The sequence below is a fragment of the Lepidothrix coronata genome, unplaced genomic scaffold, assembly GCF_001604755.1.
Source record: "Lepidothrix coronata isolate B3197 unplaced genomic scaffold, Lepidothrix_coronata-1.0 Scaffold102, whole genome shotgun sequence".
In the NCBI taxonomy this organism is placed as follows: Eukaryota; Metazoa; Chordata; class Aves; order Passeriformes; family Pipridae; genus Lepidothrix; species Lepidothrix coronata.
Window position 1 is genome coordinate 343,481 of NW_016690282.1, and position 16,697 is coordinate 360,177.

Below are 16,697 nucleotides of genomic sequence, written 5' to 3' on the forward strand. Positions count from 1 at the left end.
TCTCTTTCTTTTCTCTCTCTTTCTTTCCTTTTTTTCCCTTCCTTCCTTCTTTCACTCTCCCCCCTCTTTAATTCATCTCTTCTCTCTTCCTTTCCCTCTTACCCTTTTATCCAAAACCCACTGCCGTGTGCTTATATAGTAGGTCAGGGGACTAACGTACTGGTTTCCATTCCAAGTGTGTAATTTAATAATAAAACCTTCCGATTGCTTGCGGGCCCTCCGGCTCTTGTCGTTCCTTTCCGCCGCGAGCACTTATGAACCTCGGGCATTCCCTTCCCCTTCAGGGTGGGTCGTCACAGGCACCTCGCGGCGCCGCACCTGCAGCGGGTGCCCGGGCAGAGGAGCCATGCCGGGTTCCTGCCGCAGCGCTGCTCCCGCCCCCACACCGCCAGCCACCGCTTCCCCAGCCACCGCTTCCCCAGCCGCCGCCGGCACGCGACCGCCGGTGGCCGTGTTCCTGTGGAAAACGCCCGCAAATGCCACCGCTCCGCTGCGGGGGGCAGCGCTCCCTCACGGCGCTCCCCCGGGCTGTAGGAGGACAGAGGCAGGCACGGCGCCCCAGGCGCCTCCCGCCGCGGCCTCGCGCACCGCCTCCCTGCCTCCCTCCCTGCCCCCCGCTCCCGCCCCCTCGCGCGCGCGCCGGGGAAAACGTTGCGCAGGTTCTAAAGCGGCGGCGGGGGCGCGGCCGCGCGCGAGGGGGCGTGTGAGGGGGAGCGGCGGGGAACGGCCGCCGCCACAGACACAGCCACAGGCACAGCCCGCCGCCGTCCCTCCCGCCGCATGGAGCTGTCGGCCATCGGGGAGCAGGTGTTCGCGGTGGAGAGCATCCGCAAGAAGCGCGTGCGGAAGGTGGGCAGCGGTGGGGCGGGGCGGGGGGAGCGCACCGGGACATCCCCCCCGCCCCTCCCGCCGCGCACCGGGAGGGGGGCGTGGTGGGCGCGCGCGCGGCCGCCCGGTCCTCGTCCCTGTCCCCGTCACGTCCCCCCACGCGGCGCGGGGGCACCGGCACCTGCCCGGGGCCGGCGAGCGGGGGACACGTGTGTTGGCTCGGGGGTCTCCGGGGCGGAGGGGGAGCTGTCGGTGCGGGGGGTTCAGCCTCTGCAGGATGAGCGCTGGTGACACCAGACGGAACAGCCCAAACCGGAGAGCGTTTGGGAAGGCTCCCGTGACTCCGTTTCCCCGGCCCTGGAAGCCCTCCGGGCCCCGCAGGGTGTTGCAAGGATTAACCTGTAGGCATGCAGTGTGTAGAGATCCTCCGGTGGAAAGTTCCTTATAGGGCAGTGTTTTCCAATCTTGGGAGGCTGATGAACGAACCCCCCCATGAGGAAAACGAAACCGGTTCTTTGGCTCAAGTACCCGAGCGCTTTCCTTGCTGTGCTCTCCTGTAAAGGTGTCTGCGGTTGCAGCAGTGCCTCTTGGAGTGGTCCTACACCACGAAGGCCTGTGCCGTGCTTTGGAAAGTGCTTAACAAACCCCTCAGCGTAACATTAAACATTTTGACAGTTGTACACATTGCTCACTGAGCCCTTGAGCACGGTTTCCAATCACTGCAGGTTTTTTTGCTTTTTGTTTTTAAATCTTGTACTTGGAGTGAGCAAGTAAAAGGATAGCTCTGAACTTCAGCTGTGAGCTTGGGTCAAAAAGATGAGTGCCTGCGATGGATGGAACAGGGTTTAAGTAGAGCATGTAGCAAATGGAAAGGAACGTGTCAGAGATGCTTCATAGGTTCTGAAGTACTGTGTTTCTTCTTTCTGCTTAGAAAAAATATTCATCTGACACCTGCTTCTGGCATACATCTGCCTCTTGCATTTATGCGTGCTGACTTCTTGTAGGATTGTCTGTAAATGTGGGAAAGGTTCAGTATTACTGTCTAGTTGACTTTTAGTGTTCTGCCTGCAAGACTTCTACAAAGCTGTGCTCCAAGCTGATGGGAGTGCAAGCATGCTTAAACACCACTGCATTCTAGGGAAAAAGGTATAGCAAGTGTAGTTGAATGAGGAAGTGTCTTTGTTTTGAAAATAAAGTGATGGGAAACGAGCTTTTTGGTGGGAGTTTAGTCCCATTGATTGGTTGCATTTCATACTGTAGCCCGTATTTTGTTGCAGAGTTCATCTGTTTTCTTCTTCCTTTTTCCACCCTCAGGGGAAAGTAGAATACCTGGTGAAGTGGAAAGGATGGCCCCCAAAGTAAGTTGTGTTTACTTGTCTTTTTTGACTTTAATATTCAGTAATAGCTTACACTGTGTCTCTGCAATTGAGCATCTCATTCATGATGGGTAATCGCTTGTGCCTCATTTCAACAACAATAAACAGAACCAAAGAGCCACAAACCAAACCCAAATCTGTTTGTGAATTGGCAGCTAAGGAATACAAACTGCCTGCCAGTCTATTCAGACTGGTTTTTGCCACCACTGAAATATTTCATTGAGATGCTTTCTAGATACAAATGTTTTTAAATTCATTATGAGTTCAACAAAGAACCCAGATTCTTCTGAACTTGGAATGACTCCTTCTTTTCTGAGTCAGCACCAAGAGGACCCTACTTTATTTTTAGAGCTGTCTGAAGTCTTTTAAAATAGAATACATGTTGATGGTCTTGTCTGGTTGTCCTACTGCTTTCCTTCTGCAGTTCACCAACAGAAAGGGGCCATGTTTCAGATTTATTGATTGTAGCCAAGTGCAGGTGATCTTTGCCCCTTGAACATTACCGCCGTGCCTTCATTTCCTTGTCCGAAACCTTCTGTTTTTATGAGTGCCTTTTCTGCTTTTACTTTGGTTGCTACATTGCAAAAAGGGGGAAAAAAAAAAGAGGCTTTTTTTTTCCAGCATTGCTGTGCACTGTTTACAGATACTTCTCTTATTCAAATGCAGCTGCGTCTGAAGAAGAGTGATTGGTCTGTGCTTAAACAGTCTGTAAAATGCTTTGAGATTAGAAAGATTAGGTAACTGGAGAATATTACTATGTCAGCTAGCAGCCTAGTAGAAAAGCCTCCTGGCCAACCCATATGGGGCCCTGTTTTTGCTTTTCTGTTTGTGATTGTGTGTGTACATACACAACGTGGGTGGGTACAACAGCATTACACATGCAGTTGCTCTGTGTGTTGCTAAGCAAAGGGGGCCACTTGTTACAGGTTTGGCCTCACAGCTGCAAAGCGGGGCCCACTAGGATGGTTCTGACAGATTGTACCTGGTGTCCAAGAAGCTGAAATGTGTTCCTACATGCCCAATCCTTGTGCCTAATCCTTATCGGGCATATGTAAATACAAGCAACTTCCCCTATCTGGTGGTGGTGGGAGAGGGGACTTTATTCTTGACTGTAAGTCCTGCTGTTGAAGTAACCTTGTGCACTTGTTGAGCACCAGCTGCCATGTAATGTGGGCCACTTCTTGGACTGCTTCAGCCTTAAGGAGCCAAGTCTTATTTAATCGGTGATAGAGGGTGGGACACGTATTTGGAGCCTGTGAGGCCCCATCCGCTTCTGGCCAGAATACTGATGTTTATCCCACTCGCCTTTGAACAAACACATTGAGGTCCTTCTGTAAAGTCCCTTGTCAAGAAGATGGTCTGCGGCATGGCGTAATGTTTCCTTGGACAGAGCAGCCTTTATTCTTAACTGCTGCCTTTCCTTGTCCTGCACCTTGGAACTCTGGGGGAGACAGAAACTCTTCTGGGAATTTAAAGCACAGCTCCTCAGGGAGCAAGTAGGTTCCCTACTTTTGATGCTGTGACATGTCCAAGCACCTTCGCTCTTCTCCCAAACTCCAAATGTGAAGAGCATTTTAACTATTTACTCAATGGTTTGAGTTATTAAAACTAAGATTCTCAGAGCACTGAAGTCACTTTCATCCCATTAGCAGTCTCTGTTCCTTGTTTCTGAACTTACATATGCCCAGGACAGCACGCAGCACCACAGGCTGTTTGCATCTTTTTGTCTGTTTGCTCATCCCATGTCCCGTTTCTCTTCATTCCCTTCCCCAACCTTGTTGCATTGCTCTTTGTAATCTCTGTACCTATTATCCCACTGGAAGCATCATAGAAGGAAATAAGGATAGGTCAGTTGTTTACTGCTTTCATGTGTAATTCATATTTCACTTTTCCCCCCTCTTTTAATAAAAAATTCTTGTTCATGCCCTGCACCTCAGATTTCTGGATTGCACTGCTGGAGTGAGGGAATGGAGGAGTGACAACCTGATTCTAGCTACAAGCTTGTTTACAACTTGTCTTGGAGTTAAGAGGGGAGGGGGAAGAGGAGGAGTAGAAGGAGGGGGAAGGAAGATCATATGATCTATGTTTTCCAGAGTGCCTGCTCTCTGCAGTTTGCTGCAGCCTGGGCTGTGTGTACCCATATATAAAGCTCTGTGTGCGCGCGCGCGTGGCAAATTCAACCATGTTTTTTTTAAATGCAGTGTTTTGCTACTGCAGCGAAGCCAGAATCTGAACTGCGGAGAAAACGGCAACACCCACCAGGGGTTTTTTATAAGCAAATCCCCTTTCTTCTCCTGCCCGTGAAAAGCAATCTGATGACTTTTTTCCCCTCTCGTGGTGTTATTTTTCTTAAATTTGTAGGATGAGTGCCAGAATCCCTGCAGCTGGGAGGAAACCTTCCTCTTTTCAAACATCATCTTGGCTTTGACAGCTCACAGTCAGGTTGCTGCAGGAGGCATGAGCAAAGGAGGGGAGGGAGGGAGAGATCAGCTGGTTATGAAGACATGTCTGCTCTTAACTCTCTGATGTACAGTGCACCTTGGAATATCTGAATTTCATATTTTTGTTTCTCCCTTTTGTAAAAGAATTGTATTTTCATTTCTAGACCCATTCTCCAGGAATGTTCCTGTTTTTCAGTACCTTTCTTCTCTCTAATAGAGAGATGAAAGGGAAAAACATTCCTAAACCACCTCCCCCGTGTACATATAGGCATGTGTCGTGTGCTCTCATGTGCAGCCTGTGCTTCATCCAGAAATGTAAACATCCTGAAATGCTTTCTCGCTTTTAAAGGCACTGATACAAATGCACCTTTGCACACCTGGAAGTGACTCCTCTCTGGTCCTCCTTCCTTGGGTCTGGAAGGGGCTTTACCTCCAGGCCTGGACCTCACATTCCAGGAAAATTAGTGTTCTGAGGCATTTTGAGTTTCAGACTTGCCTTTTTGCCTTAGAGTTTGTACAGTAGAGACATGCCACCCATCTTTTCTGTGCAAGCATGACCTCTTAGAAGCAAACATGCCACAAGGACCACTTTGTGATCCTTTTGGCTTCCACAGTGGGAATTTTTGGCTGCCTCTCCCTGGTGTTAAGTGCAAGTGTGCTCTTTGGCGACCAGTTTTGGAGTTGCCTCTGGATGGGGTTCAGTCCTTTCCTGAGATCTGGCTCTTGTCACAGCTGTCTGGCTATCAAGGACGGAGCTGGGGCAGTGAGTGATGCTGTTCACAGCTCCTGTCGGAGCGTGAAGCCTGTTTGGAGCAGTGCTGGTGGCCCTGCCCGCAGTGCAGATGGTTCCTTCTGTGCAGGTACAAAGTACCGATGAGCTCTGTTCCATAGGAACAACCCACAGGGGGAGCCAAGCTGGAGGAGGAGGCATTGGCAAGTGGCCATCAACTTGCCCCAGGGCCCAGGTCTGAACATGTTTGGTTGAACGGCATCAGTGGAGAAAAATTAAACTCTTAAATGAATACTTTCGGCTTCAGTGATTAGAGGTAATTAATAATGCAGGTGAGAAAGCGTACTTACTCTTTGAGCACTCTAAATTAAGAGAGACCTATTTTTCAGAAAGCAGTATCAGATCACATCTCATTGTTCTATGGGATTTTTGGATTTGAGGGAATGCTGCAGATGAAACCTTCTTTAGGCATGGACTTAAAATCAGTTTGCGAGTGTCTGCACAGGCTTTGCGAACAGTGTAGAGGGGGCCCTGGGGAGGAAAGTCTTCCCTGTTTTCCTACAAAGAGCTGTTTGATGGTTGGCCCTGCCTGTTTTGGGAAGGGGAGGTGGTGTCTGTGGGAAGTTGGGGAGGGAATGGCTGAGATTCCTCAGAGCTCTCGCAATGTTGTGGCAGGCCCCACCGACCCTGGTGAAGACAGTATCCAGGGCTGCAGCACACTGGTAGCAGGCCTGTGGAGAGAATGTTTCGTTTAAGTATTGTTTACTTTTTATTCCTTATGTTTTTCTTCAGATACAGCACATGGGAGCCAGAGGATCATATCTTGGACCCTCGCCTGGTAGTGGCTTATGAAGAAAAGTAAGGGCGCGTGTTCTTTCTTTCCCTGAACACAGGAAAAGAAATACCGTCTTTATTTCATTATATGCATAAAGTGCCCTGTTGTCCCTACGTAAGTCAAAGATGAGATGTGTAGCAATGAATCCTGCTTGATTTCGGTACCCTGCTGTTGGTTGAAACAGACAAGACAAGGTTAAAGCAGCTTTGATTGGCACTGTTCAGGAAATGAGGCAAAGAACTGGCAGCATTGAGCCAAAGAACCATCAGTCTTAGGTTTTAATCAGGTTCAGAGCTGGACTGGAGCGATGTGAGGCAATACGTTTCTCTAACCCATCCCTCATCAGCTGTGTCAGAGAAATTCCCCTATTGCAAGGCTTTCACTCCTACAGGAAGAAATTCTGGGATGTTTTCCAAGCCCACCCTGGTCACCACTGGGTTTTAGTGAAGGAAATTGAGGAAGATGTGCTGCAAAAGGTTGAAGTCCCAACTAGGTTTTATACTGTGGTATTTAGTATTTAGTTTGATTTGTGTTCCTCTTTCACAGGGAGGAGAGAGACCGTGCATCAGGGTACAGGAAAAGAGGCCCCAAACCAAAGCGCCTCCTACTGCAGGTAGCCCCTTGCTCTTCTGTGTATTCCTAACTCTTAGCTGCTGTGCTGCTTCTCTGCTGTCAGGGATGTGGGAACTGTCTGTTTGCTGTTGCATGGACAGAATTGGAGGTAACAAGCAAACACAACATCCATGAAATCACTGGTTAGGCAGATAGTTTTAACTTGTTAGCTGAAGAGCTAGCTAGTTTATCTTTAAAAAAGCAAAACGAAATAAAACAACAGCTCTTGCTCTCTGAACTGGAATTTTTTAAAGTAAGGGCCCGAGTGGTTGCAGGTTACCTGGTTTGTATGTTCTTTTAATTTTATGCTGAGCTTGAACTTTCCATCAAGTCAAAGATAGCCACTGTTTGGAAGCAGAGTTTCAGCATGTTCCCAAGCAAAGCAGCCAATCCTAGGAAGCGTATATTAGGAAGAGCTTAGATGGCAGTTGAAGAGGTGAGAGAAATGGTGTTGTAGAAGCAGCATACCTTAGAAGCAGCTCATCTAGATGTTCAGGGGCTGAACAAAGAATAGTTTCCTGGCTCCCAGGGTGGAGCCCTGCCTGTATGATCAGATGTCCGCTCTGACCCTTTCGGTGTTGATGTCTTGGCAGCGGCTGTATGGCATGGACTTGAGGAGTGCCCATAAGGGAAAGGAGAAGCTCTGTTTCTCTCTTGCACGGAGATTTGGAGGAGGAGACAGTAGCCTGCCAGGGGCCAAGACAGGGCAGGCAGAGTTCCCAGAGAAGACTGGGGGAGCAGTCCTGCCATTCTCTCTCCGGAAGCAACGCAAAAACCAGAAGTACCTGCGACTGTCCAGGAAGAAGTTCCCCCGCATGGCAAGCCTGGAGAACCGAAACTGCAGGCATGAGTTTTTCCTGAATGATGCAGTGGGCCTAGAGGCCAGGCAGGGCCCTGAGGACTGGGAGGCCATGCAGCACACCAGCAAAGAAGGTAAGGCCAGACACCCCTTGGCTGTGAAGTTCTGGAGCATGTGAAGGATAGTCTGTGTTCTCCCTCCTCGGTTACCTCCTCCTGGGATTGTGCTTTAGGTCAGGTTCTCAGAGCGGCTCTCACTGGCTCATATCATGGCCCTCTTGTTTGCAAGGTTTCTTTCTTGTTTGAAGAGCACAGATTAATCTGGGTTTTTTTGATGCTGTTGCTTCTGTAGTCCTACATCCATGATACCCCTCCCAGTGTTAGAAAACATGCAGAAGATACTGCAAATTTTTCCCCTCTTACAGTTTCCTCCCAGCAGAGGTGACGCAGAGGTGTGATAGTGATGAACTCTGCCTCTGTCCACATATCCACACATGCTCAACCTGCTGCTTGGCTCGAAGGAGCTTGGCTGGCAGTGGACAAGCTGGGACACCAGAACTCCTCTCATAGTGGTGGTCTGAGAAGCATACAGAAATGCCACTAGGAACCCACAGTGCACTCCCCTGCCCCCTCCTTCCCTTTCCTCTCCACACCCCTCTATAGTCTCTTGCTGTAGGGCTATGTGAGGGGGGGATGAGAGAGATGAAGTGAGGATGGTAACTCCTGCCTGATCCCACTGAGTAGGCAGCATGAGTGTGGGCACAGGAGATGTCCAAGCACATTTGGCATTTTGGGGAGGGATACCAGCATCTTGTGCAGGAGGGCTGTGGGATGTGTGTGTTGCTCTCAGTTACCAGGGAAACTCTATCCTTGCATTATTAGAGCTTCTGAAGGCGTAGCTTTCCTGAGGAGTGGAAAAACGGGGCTTATGCTGCTTGTAGTAGCTGAGGGAATCCTGTTACTCCTTGCTAGGAGTAGCTGTTAGCCAGGCTGGATTAGGCAAGATTTTAGGGAGAGGGCTGTGTTCTGGGAATCAAAGCTATTCCTTCCTTTCTGAGAGGGACTGGAACAGTGCCCAGAATCCAGGGAGGCAGCAATGGGAATAGCACAGAGGAGCCCAGTGTTACATCCTGGCAGTGGACAAGTGTGTGGGGCTGTTCTCCCCTAGAAGCGTGGGGCTCTAAAGCACTTTGGGATCATAAGAGTGAGTGGCACTACAGAATTGTAAAACTGTTTTTGTTCTCCCCTTGACATATGGTCTGCATTTATTGTTAGGGGGGATTATTGTTATTGTTCTGAGGTGAAAGTAGGCACCCCAGGTGCTTGAGACAGAAGCCAGGAAATATACTCTTAAGGGAACTTGTTCTTTACCCAGGTTGGGATCACAAGGGATATAGTACAGGTAGAATGACAGGGAGAGGATGTGTTTTCCTTCCCCTTTCTCTGTTCATGTGGCAGTCTCTGGAGGCTGGGGGGAAGTGGGGCTTTAGGTGGCAGAGGACTGATAATTATTCATACAGTGAGAAAGTGCAAGAGTGCTTGGGTTTCCTGTATGGAGCTGTCTGGAAGCAAAGGAAGGCTATGAGAAAGGGAGATCAGCCTTTCCACAGAGCACTACTGGCAGATTTTTGAGAGAATCACACCCAGGCTGCGTTGCAGGTGCACTATGAAGGCAGACCCTCCATTTTGGATCCCTTTGACTCCTATACGAGTTTCTGAAGAGTGTGTGTTAGAGTGTTTGATTTTTGACTTTTCAGCAGGGTAGGGCATTTAGGAACAGGTGAGCTCACAGCAGGATGAGTGTGCTTTGGTGACACAAAACCAATTAGGGGTTGAGATGGGGTGGGAGGTATCAGGGAATTGTGGATGGTTAGATGAGCTGAGTGGTTTTGCAGGTCTTTTGACCTCTCTGTGGCTGCTGTGATGCCACTGTGTGTCTGGACACATTTACTGCTCTTTCCTTTTCCCATTATGTCCTGCTGTGATCCTCCCATTTTCCCTTAGCCTCTGAGGAGAGGGCTTGCACGTGCTCTTTCTTGCTCTGTAACGTGCAGACTCAGGCTGATTTCACCTACTGTTTGTCAGAAAGGAGACCGTTTTTCCATCCTTCCCTTCCCTCTCTGCTTCCTCCCTCCTTCTCCCTCACCTTCCTCTCACTAACATGCTCTTATCTGCCTTTCCTCCTGCAGCAGATGTGGATGCCAGTCTCCCTTGGATCCCCACTGTGCCCCCCAGTGAAGTGACAGTGACAGACATCACGGCAAACTCCATTACCGTCACTTTCAGAGAAGCACAAGTGGCTGAGGGCTTCTTTCGAGACCGGAGTGCACAGTTCTGAATCTGTTTGCAGTGCTCCCCAAAAACAGTGCTTTTAGGGCGGGGCTAGGGAAGGGTTATGTTATCCCTTAAGAGAAAAAAAATATCCAAAATGTCTCCTCTTAAAATGTTTACAGAGACTTTTTTTTTCTCCTTTTCCCCCTTTCAGATACGCAAAAAAGGGCAGTGTAGGGGGTGTGTGTTTGTCATTGCTTTGTCCAGCTGAAAAACTGACAGCCCTTTCCCTGGCAAAGACTCCCCTCCTTGATGTGAAAGCAGCAAGCCGAACAATTCGCCTTTTATCCTGTCAAGTGGCGGCAGCTGCATTTGTGGGGAGAGGGCATGTGGAGGTGGAAAGAGAGCTGGATCTCTAGCCTGCTGCCTTGTTCTGCAATTGATATCCCTCGGATAAAGATACATCTCTGTGCGTTGCTCTTCCCACCTTCCTCCTCCCTCTCTTCCTGCAGCAGTGAGACGCAATGGATCCTACCTGTGTAGATAACTCCAGCCTGTTAAGACTTTCTCTCCAGTGCTGTTTTCCCTGTGGCCTGCTGTCAGGACTTCAGAATCCTATTTGCCTGTCTGTGGTAAGTCAGTCTTTGCAGCACGGGTCCGTATAGACAGCAGAGGTTTCTCCCTTTGATTGTTGATCATGCGGAAAGACTGAAATGCATCTCTGAAATCTAAATTGGCAACGCAAATTCAATTTGCCCTCATTAAAAGCTCAGAAGCCCAGCACAGTCAAGACATACCATTCTGTATATGCTAAACAGGATTTCCAGGCTCGACTCTGCTGTGTGAGGAATGCGTTATGGAAAGTGGGGTCTTCTTACCCTTTGCCAAATTCAGTATTAATAACAAATGCTGCCCTGAATCTGTGGTAATGAGTTGGTTGAAAACTGACTCCTCTCCCCTGGGAGGAGGGGCTAATAGGACAACTGAAGCATTGCCTGGCACTGCAAAGATATTCAAGAAACTGGCACAGGCCCAGGACACAGGAATTGGGCAGAACTGAGCTAGAAATGGACCTTGATTAGCAGCAAATTCTGGTTTTGGATCCCTTAGAGAGATCCAAGGTAAACAACATGTGAGGAAGACATGTATTAGATTTGAAGAGGGGAAAAAAATTCTTAATTCTTAGCAATGAGAATTCTTGGATTGTACTGCCTGAGTGATATTCTTCCATGACTCCAGTCTCCTCACAGTATCTGTGATCCTACTTTGCTGATAGGAACTTCCCCTTGGAAGGCTTAAAAATCTTTGCCAAGGAAAGTGGTCTGCATTTCAATAGACCCTGCCTAATCTTGCACTTAAAAATGCCTTGTGCTGGACTGCCTGTGACACTTTGAGGTTTTTGAAGAATTGCTGTATTTTGAGTTGGTAGTTTAGCATAGCATCTGTTCTTGCACATGCATGTTCTCTCCCATTTTTAAAAGCAAAATTTATTTAAATAACTTAATTTTTTAAATATAGACCTTTTCCTATGGAAAGCAAGAAAAGTAAGCTAGTCTGAAGTGGGAACTGCAGAACAGAGTCTGCAGGGTAACATTGGCTACTGTCGTGATTTCTGTACTCAAATCCTTTGTTTCCTCACCCCACCCCACCTGAAGCATCTCTTATATGCTGTATTTATTCTAAATGAAGCTATGAACCTTCTGAGCTGTGAGACCACCTGTGGAAATCCTCAGTGTATTCCTATGAGGGGCTTGGCTGCTGGCCTACAGAATTTTGGAGCTCTGAGGCTTCTGGTCCTCCAAACATCTACTTTTTGCAAAGTTCTTGGACTGCCCCTGTGGTTTTTATTAAAAGCAGGTTTTACCTCAGATGGGACATGGCAGCTCAGTGTAGATTTAGTATTTGCCCTTCCATCTCAGAGCTGTTTGAGCAAGCCTGTCTTCCACTGCATCACAGCAGTTTCAGGACCTCTGGGAAGGTCTTGAATTCTTGGGCTCACCTTTTGTCTCTCAAAAGAAGTAAGATGGGAGTTTTATTATGGAGAAATTTCAGAGGGTGAGAAGTGGAAGCTGAGGTGGGGGGGAATTACGAGGTGGGAGGAAGAGTGAGTAGGAGAGAAGCTTTCAGTAGCTAGCAAGGGCAAACTGATGAGGTAAGCATGCAGGCACAGGATGTTTGTTGAACGTGGGTGTCCAGAGCGAGGCTTCTGTGTCTGGAGTTGCACCCTCTTTTAGAGGATGTGGGGTCAGACAGTGTTGTTATCGTCACCCCCCCACACCCACCCTCTTCCCAACAACTGCCAAATGTGCTGAATACCTGCATCTCTCTTCTGTTGTGGCCAGTGGACACAGCACATGGCTGAGTCCACTCCTATGGGTTGTAGCGGGTCAGGTAGCGATGGTTGCAGAAGTGTAATATTTTAGCTTTCTTAAAAAAATGTTTTGATCTGCAGCTCACCCTGCTTGATCTTTGTGGCATTTATAGGATCTGGTTTCTCTATTCTAATTCAGCAACTGATGCCATCTCAGAGTACAAATACACCAAAAAAAGCTTCCTATTTACTAAGTTCCTGGCTTCTGCTGACATCGGAAGCAATACCAATCCTGCGGCAGGAAAGAGCTTGTCCTAATAAACTAGATTTCCATCTTCTGCTTTTCTTTCCACTCGCCAGCTGACACTTCTCAACGCTTTGTTTTGGCATTTTTCTTTAAACATATTTTCTTCCTCTTGCAGTGGAGTTTTCAAAGACCTGTGGTGGTCTTTCAAAGAGGATCCACCCACAGCTTCATATCTTAATCATTTTTTGGATCAGGCTAGCTTGTGTTCTGCTGGTGACTAATCATCTCGCTGCACAAAGTGTGGAACAAAGTACCTGGCTGCAGTGCTGCTTTGTGTCAATGAGGAGTTAACTATAATCGAGTTAAGACGCAACAAGCTGCATGTGCGTGGGTTTGGGGGAGGGGGGTGTGAAGAGGAGTTTGTGGTAGGAAACTAAGCAGTTACTTCGTTGGCGTGGACTTTTTTTTTGACATTCATGAATTCTTGTTTATCTTAAAGATCTTTTTGAGAAGATTTTTCTCCTGATCTTTTTAAAAAAACATGGCTCTGTTCCACGTTGTCTGGTGACATATTGTTGTAAATTTCCTTGGTAGAGCTGGTCTTCAGGGAGTTTAAAATTAGCTTTATTCCATCTCTGCAGGTGTAGAGATGTCTGGGGGTTTTAGTAGTGATGGCAAGAGAGGTTGTCTGGGTTTGTCTCTTCTCCCCAATACTGTCCATCTGCCAGTTCAACCCAAAACATGAAAATTGAATTGGGACCTCTTGTACAAACATATCATGAAAATCAGATACTGTGCTCGAAGCGTTGTTAAGCATTCCGTTTGATTAGAAGAGCCAGAATAGCATCCAGCTGAAGCTGGGTTTAATAATTCTATTTGAAGCACATGCTGAGAATAGAAATGGGCTAACTCTCCCATACCTCGTTTGGCTCCATGGCTGTAAACAAGAAAAACAAACTTCAGCCAGTGGAAATTACTGAACTGTACACAAGAAGCAACCTTCTCAGAGAAGAACGGTTCTAATAGTCATTCTTAGAACTGTTTCCATGTGAGAATTTACCAGCAGCATTTGGGAAACAGAGGTTTTTATTTCATAGATCTCAAAGTGAACTCGCTGTATATATGACAGAACTGAGGGGCTTCATGAGACTGGAAAGCCTTTATTATTAACACTGTGTTTAAAAAAAATACATGGAAAGTGAGGTATATATTCCTCTGTCCTGAATGGTTATAAACTAGATGTTATTGCTCTGATATATAAGTGATGCCTTGGAACAGCAAGTTTTAATGCGTAAATAGTGGCATTAAGTAGCCTCGTAGCTCCTGCATGCTCCATATTGTCTTGCATTTGCTTGGGGGCCCTTCTGCTTGTGAAGTTAGACCAAGGTGATTTTTTTTTCTTTCTTTTTTTTTTTTTTTTTCCAAGCAAGGCCAGGATATTTTTGTGAGAACACCCAAAAGCAGTTCCATTTGCCAAAATAAGCCCAAATTTGTTAGTGAATTGACTCTTGTTTATGTCAGAGCCTCAGACATAGAGAAGCTTATTGAGAAATGAATGGCTTTTTTTTGTTATTAGTGTTGTGAAACTGTCCGGAATTGTTCCTCTGGTGTTTTGTGACTGAATGTATAAAATTGTTTGTTCACCTCACAGGAGGCCCTTGGCCCCAGTATTGTTTCCTGCTGTACACCAGCTAGTGCTGCTTGATGGTTTCACTGGAATAGAGAAAGGAGGCCTCACACAGGTCAAAAAATAGGCAGGGTAGCTCATGCAGGACCCTCTGTGGTAGCCACAACAGAGGCCAGGGTGCGGAAGACAGCGGGGGCTGTCAGCCACATCTGTGTTTTAAGCAAAGCAAAGTCTACCATCACCTCTCCACCCCTTCCTCTCCTCTCTAGCTTTAAGCTTTTTGTCTTCTGAAGTAGGGAAAGTGCAAAAACCTCCTTTTATAAAGCTAGTTGGTATCTACCCATCTTCTCTTCCTCCCTGGCTTACCTGCAGCCTAGGAAGAAGAGGGCAGTGGGACTTTCTGGGAAGATAGTAGGGGCAGCTTCCAGTCAGGGAAGATAGGAATAGAGTTGCTTCAGAGTTGCTCTCAGTAGGTGATTGAGGACAGGCCTTTGGGTAAGCTGGTAGTTGAGAGAGAAGGTGTGTTAGAAACAAAGAACTTGTGAAACTGATCCCTTGCATCTGCTGTTGGCCTTGTGGAGAGGAGGTGATGGTTGCTATGTTTATGTATCTGTCTTCTACCATTTGGGAATGCAAGGGAGATGTGTACATTAACAGCTTGTATAGGGTAACTTCTACATGGGAATGCATAGCATTGGCACATACAGGTAAAAGGAGCGTGTTGCTTCTTCCATGCCTGTCATAAAGGTTTTCCTGAAGGGTATGATAAACTTGTTTTGAGACTATAGCTTATGATCAAGAGGCTATGTTGTCCTCTGCTGAACTTACTACCCTTGAAGAGGAACTATGAACCTTCTGGATGTTGAACCACCTGGATTCCACCCAAGCAGGTGGTCAAGATGGGAAGACCTAAAACCAGTGCCAGGACAATTAGAAGGAGAGAAGCAATCACTTAAAATGGAGTTCAGACCCTTCAAATCCTTTTCATGTAACGAGCACTAGCTGTAGTGATGATCCCTTTTTCTCTTCCACCTCTTTCACTCTTAATTGCTTAAAGTACACTGGCTGAACAGGGAGCAGGTAGGAGGTGATCCCTAGTTAACTGACAGTTGTGGAGAGGTGCAGAGCTCAGTTGGAGCACATAAGGGCTGACAGGAAGGGGATGGATTGCTACAAAGTCGGGTTGGAGTAGAAGCTTTGCTGCTGAGGTTGCCTCTGTCTGCTGTGGGCTGCCCTGCAAAGATGGTAGGGGTTCTTCTCTGAGAGTGCCAGTCAGATGTTGAAAGGGAGAGCTGCTAAGACTGCTCGGAACCTCTGTCACAGCTTATCTCTTTACTGGGGTAGTAGAGTTTTGGCTGGGAGGGGGATTTTGGAGAAGGAGGTGGAAAAACCTTTTTTTATTATTATTGGGTTTTTAACCAGAAAATGTAGTGTCAGCACAAAGCAGCTTTTTGCAAATCTGTCAAAATGTTAAGTAGCTTTTTTTTGCTTTTAAATCTGAAGTATGTTTTGAAGCACTTTGGAAATGCAAAGCACTAGGAGTGCTAAGTACTCCTTATCGTCTGTCTAAAAGTGGCATTTGAAAAGCAAAAGATGTATCTGTTTCAGGCTGCGGGCTGCTCCTTATCATTTTTCCAGAGCTGCCACCCAGCCCTTTGCCTCCCTACCATGGCTGGAGGGGAGCGTGCTCTGCCATGCCAAGGAACGGAGGGCGCCTTGAGGGAGTGGGGGAGACCTGCTAAGTCCCTCACTCACCTTTGGGGTGCAGGTTGGCTTCCTCCCTCCCCACCTCCTTTGACTGAGGAAAGGGAAAAATGAAGTTGAGTTTCAGTTGGTGTGGTCCTGGTCTGGAACCATGACCATATCTCGCAGCTCCAGAGACATCTTCATAGTTTCCTGTCTGAAAAATTGCACCTTATTAGCTTAATTGAAGAACGGGGAGATGTCTGTCCTTCTGCAGGGAGTGGGGAGAGGAAGGGAGGGTGAACCAGGAGCTGTATTCAGTAGCTGCTGGATTTTTCCAGAGGCCATTTCCTCACCTCATCTCCAACAGAATGGCAACAAAAGAAATAAAATAATTTAGATGAAGCTTTTGTTCTGTGTATCTCAAGAACCTTTTGAGCAGGCTAAGGGGAGTCTCCTTATCTAGCCAGCTCTACAGCGTGGGGGGACGACACCCTAGTTCTCTCACTGAGTTTTCAGCACCAACCTTTTCCTTCAGTGTATGCACATCATTCAGACTCTAGCACACTGATTTGGTGTGCTCCCTTTCTGTTGGGGGGGGAAGATGGGGGATGACAGGGTCAGTTAGAGGGGAGGGTCCCCGATATTTTTCTTCCTGTCTCTTCAGTTGCTGCTGTTGTTCCGTCAGCACGCTAGAGTATTGGAGTCTTTGCACACAGAAAGCTTCCTTTTTGCACAGAATGAGCTTCTAGCTTTTGTACAGACTAATTGAATGTATTTGGGGAGGGGGGGAAATAGGGAGTAAACCAATTCCAAACAAACCAATCAGAGTATAATGCCTTTTCTGAGCAAGTATGTGCTGTAAAAAGAGATTGTAATAGCAAAGGGAGGGCAAGCTCAAGTATAATTTGACACAAAGTGTGGTTTTATTTTTGTAC

The 16,697-nt window shown here is 47.4% G+C and overlaps 1 protein-coding gene across 5 annotated transcripts in view; it reads left to right on the plus strand.

Annotated features, from left to right (window-relative positions):
* The first annotated feature begins 662 nt into the window (after positions 1-662).
* CBX7 (chromobox 7) overlaps positions 663-16,697 on the plus strand; it is a 20,492-nt gene continuing 4,457 nt past the window's right edge. Inside the window, exons 1-6 of one of the 5 annotated variants that reach the window (XM_017823428.1) lie at positions 663-849; positions 2,143-2,186; positions 6,168-6,233; positions 6,757-6,823; positions 7,416-7,755; positions 9,810-11,620. In XM_017823428.1, the coding sequence (XP_017678917.1) occupies positions 781-849; positions 2,143-2,186; positions 6,168-6,233; positions 6,757-6,823; positions 7,416-7,755; positions 9,810-9,958 (735 nt within the window). In that variant the 5' untranslated portion in view covers positions 663-780 and the 3' untranslated portion in view covers positions 9,959-11,620. Of the gene's footprint in view, positions 850-1,044; positions 1,241-2,142; positions 2,187-6,167; positions 6,234-6,756; positions 6,824-7,415; positions 7,756-9,809; positions 11,621-16,697 lie in introns of those variants that run through there. The other 4 variants (XM_017823429.1, XM_017823427.1, XR_001876193.1 and 1 more) reach the window with 4 other exon arrangements.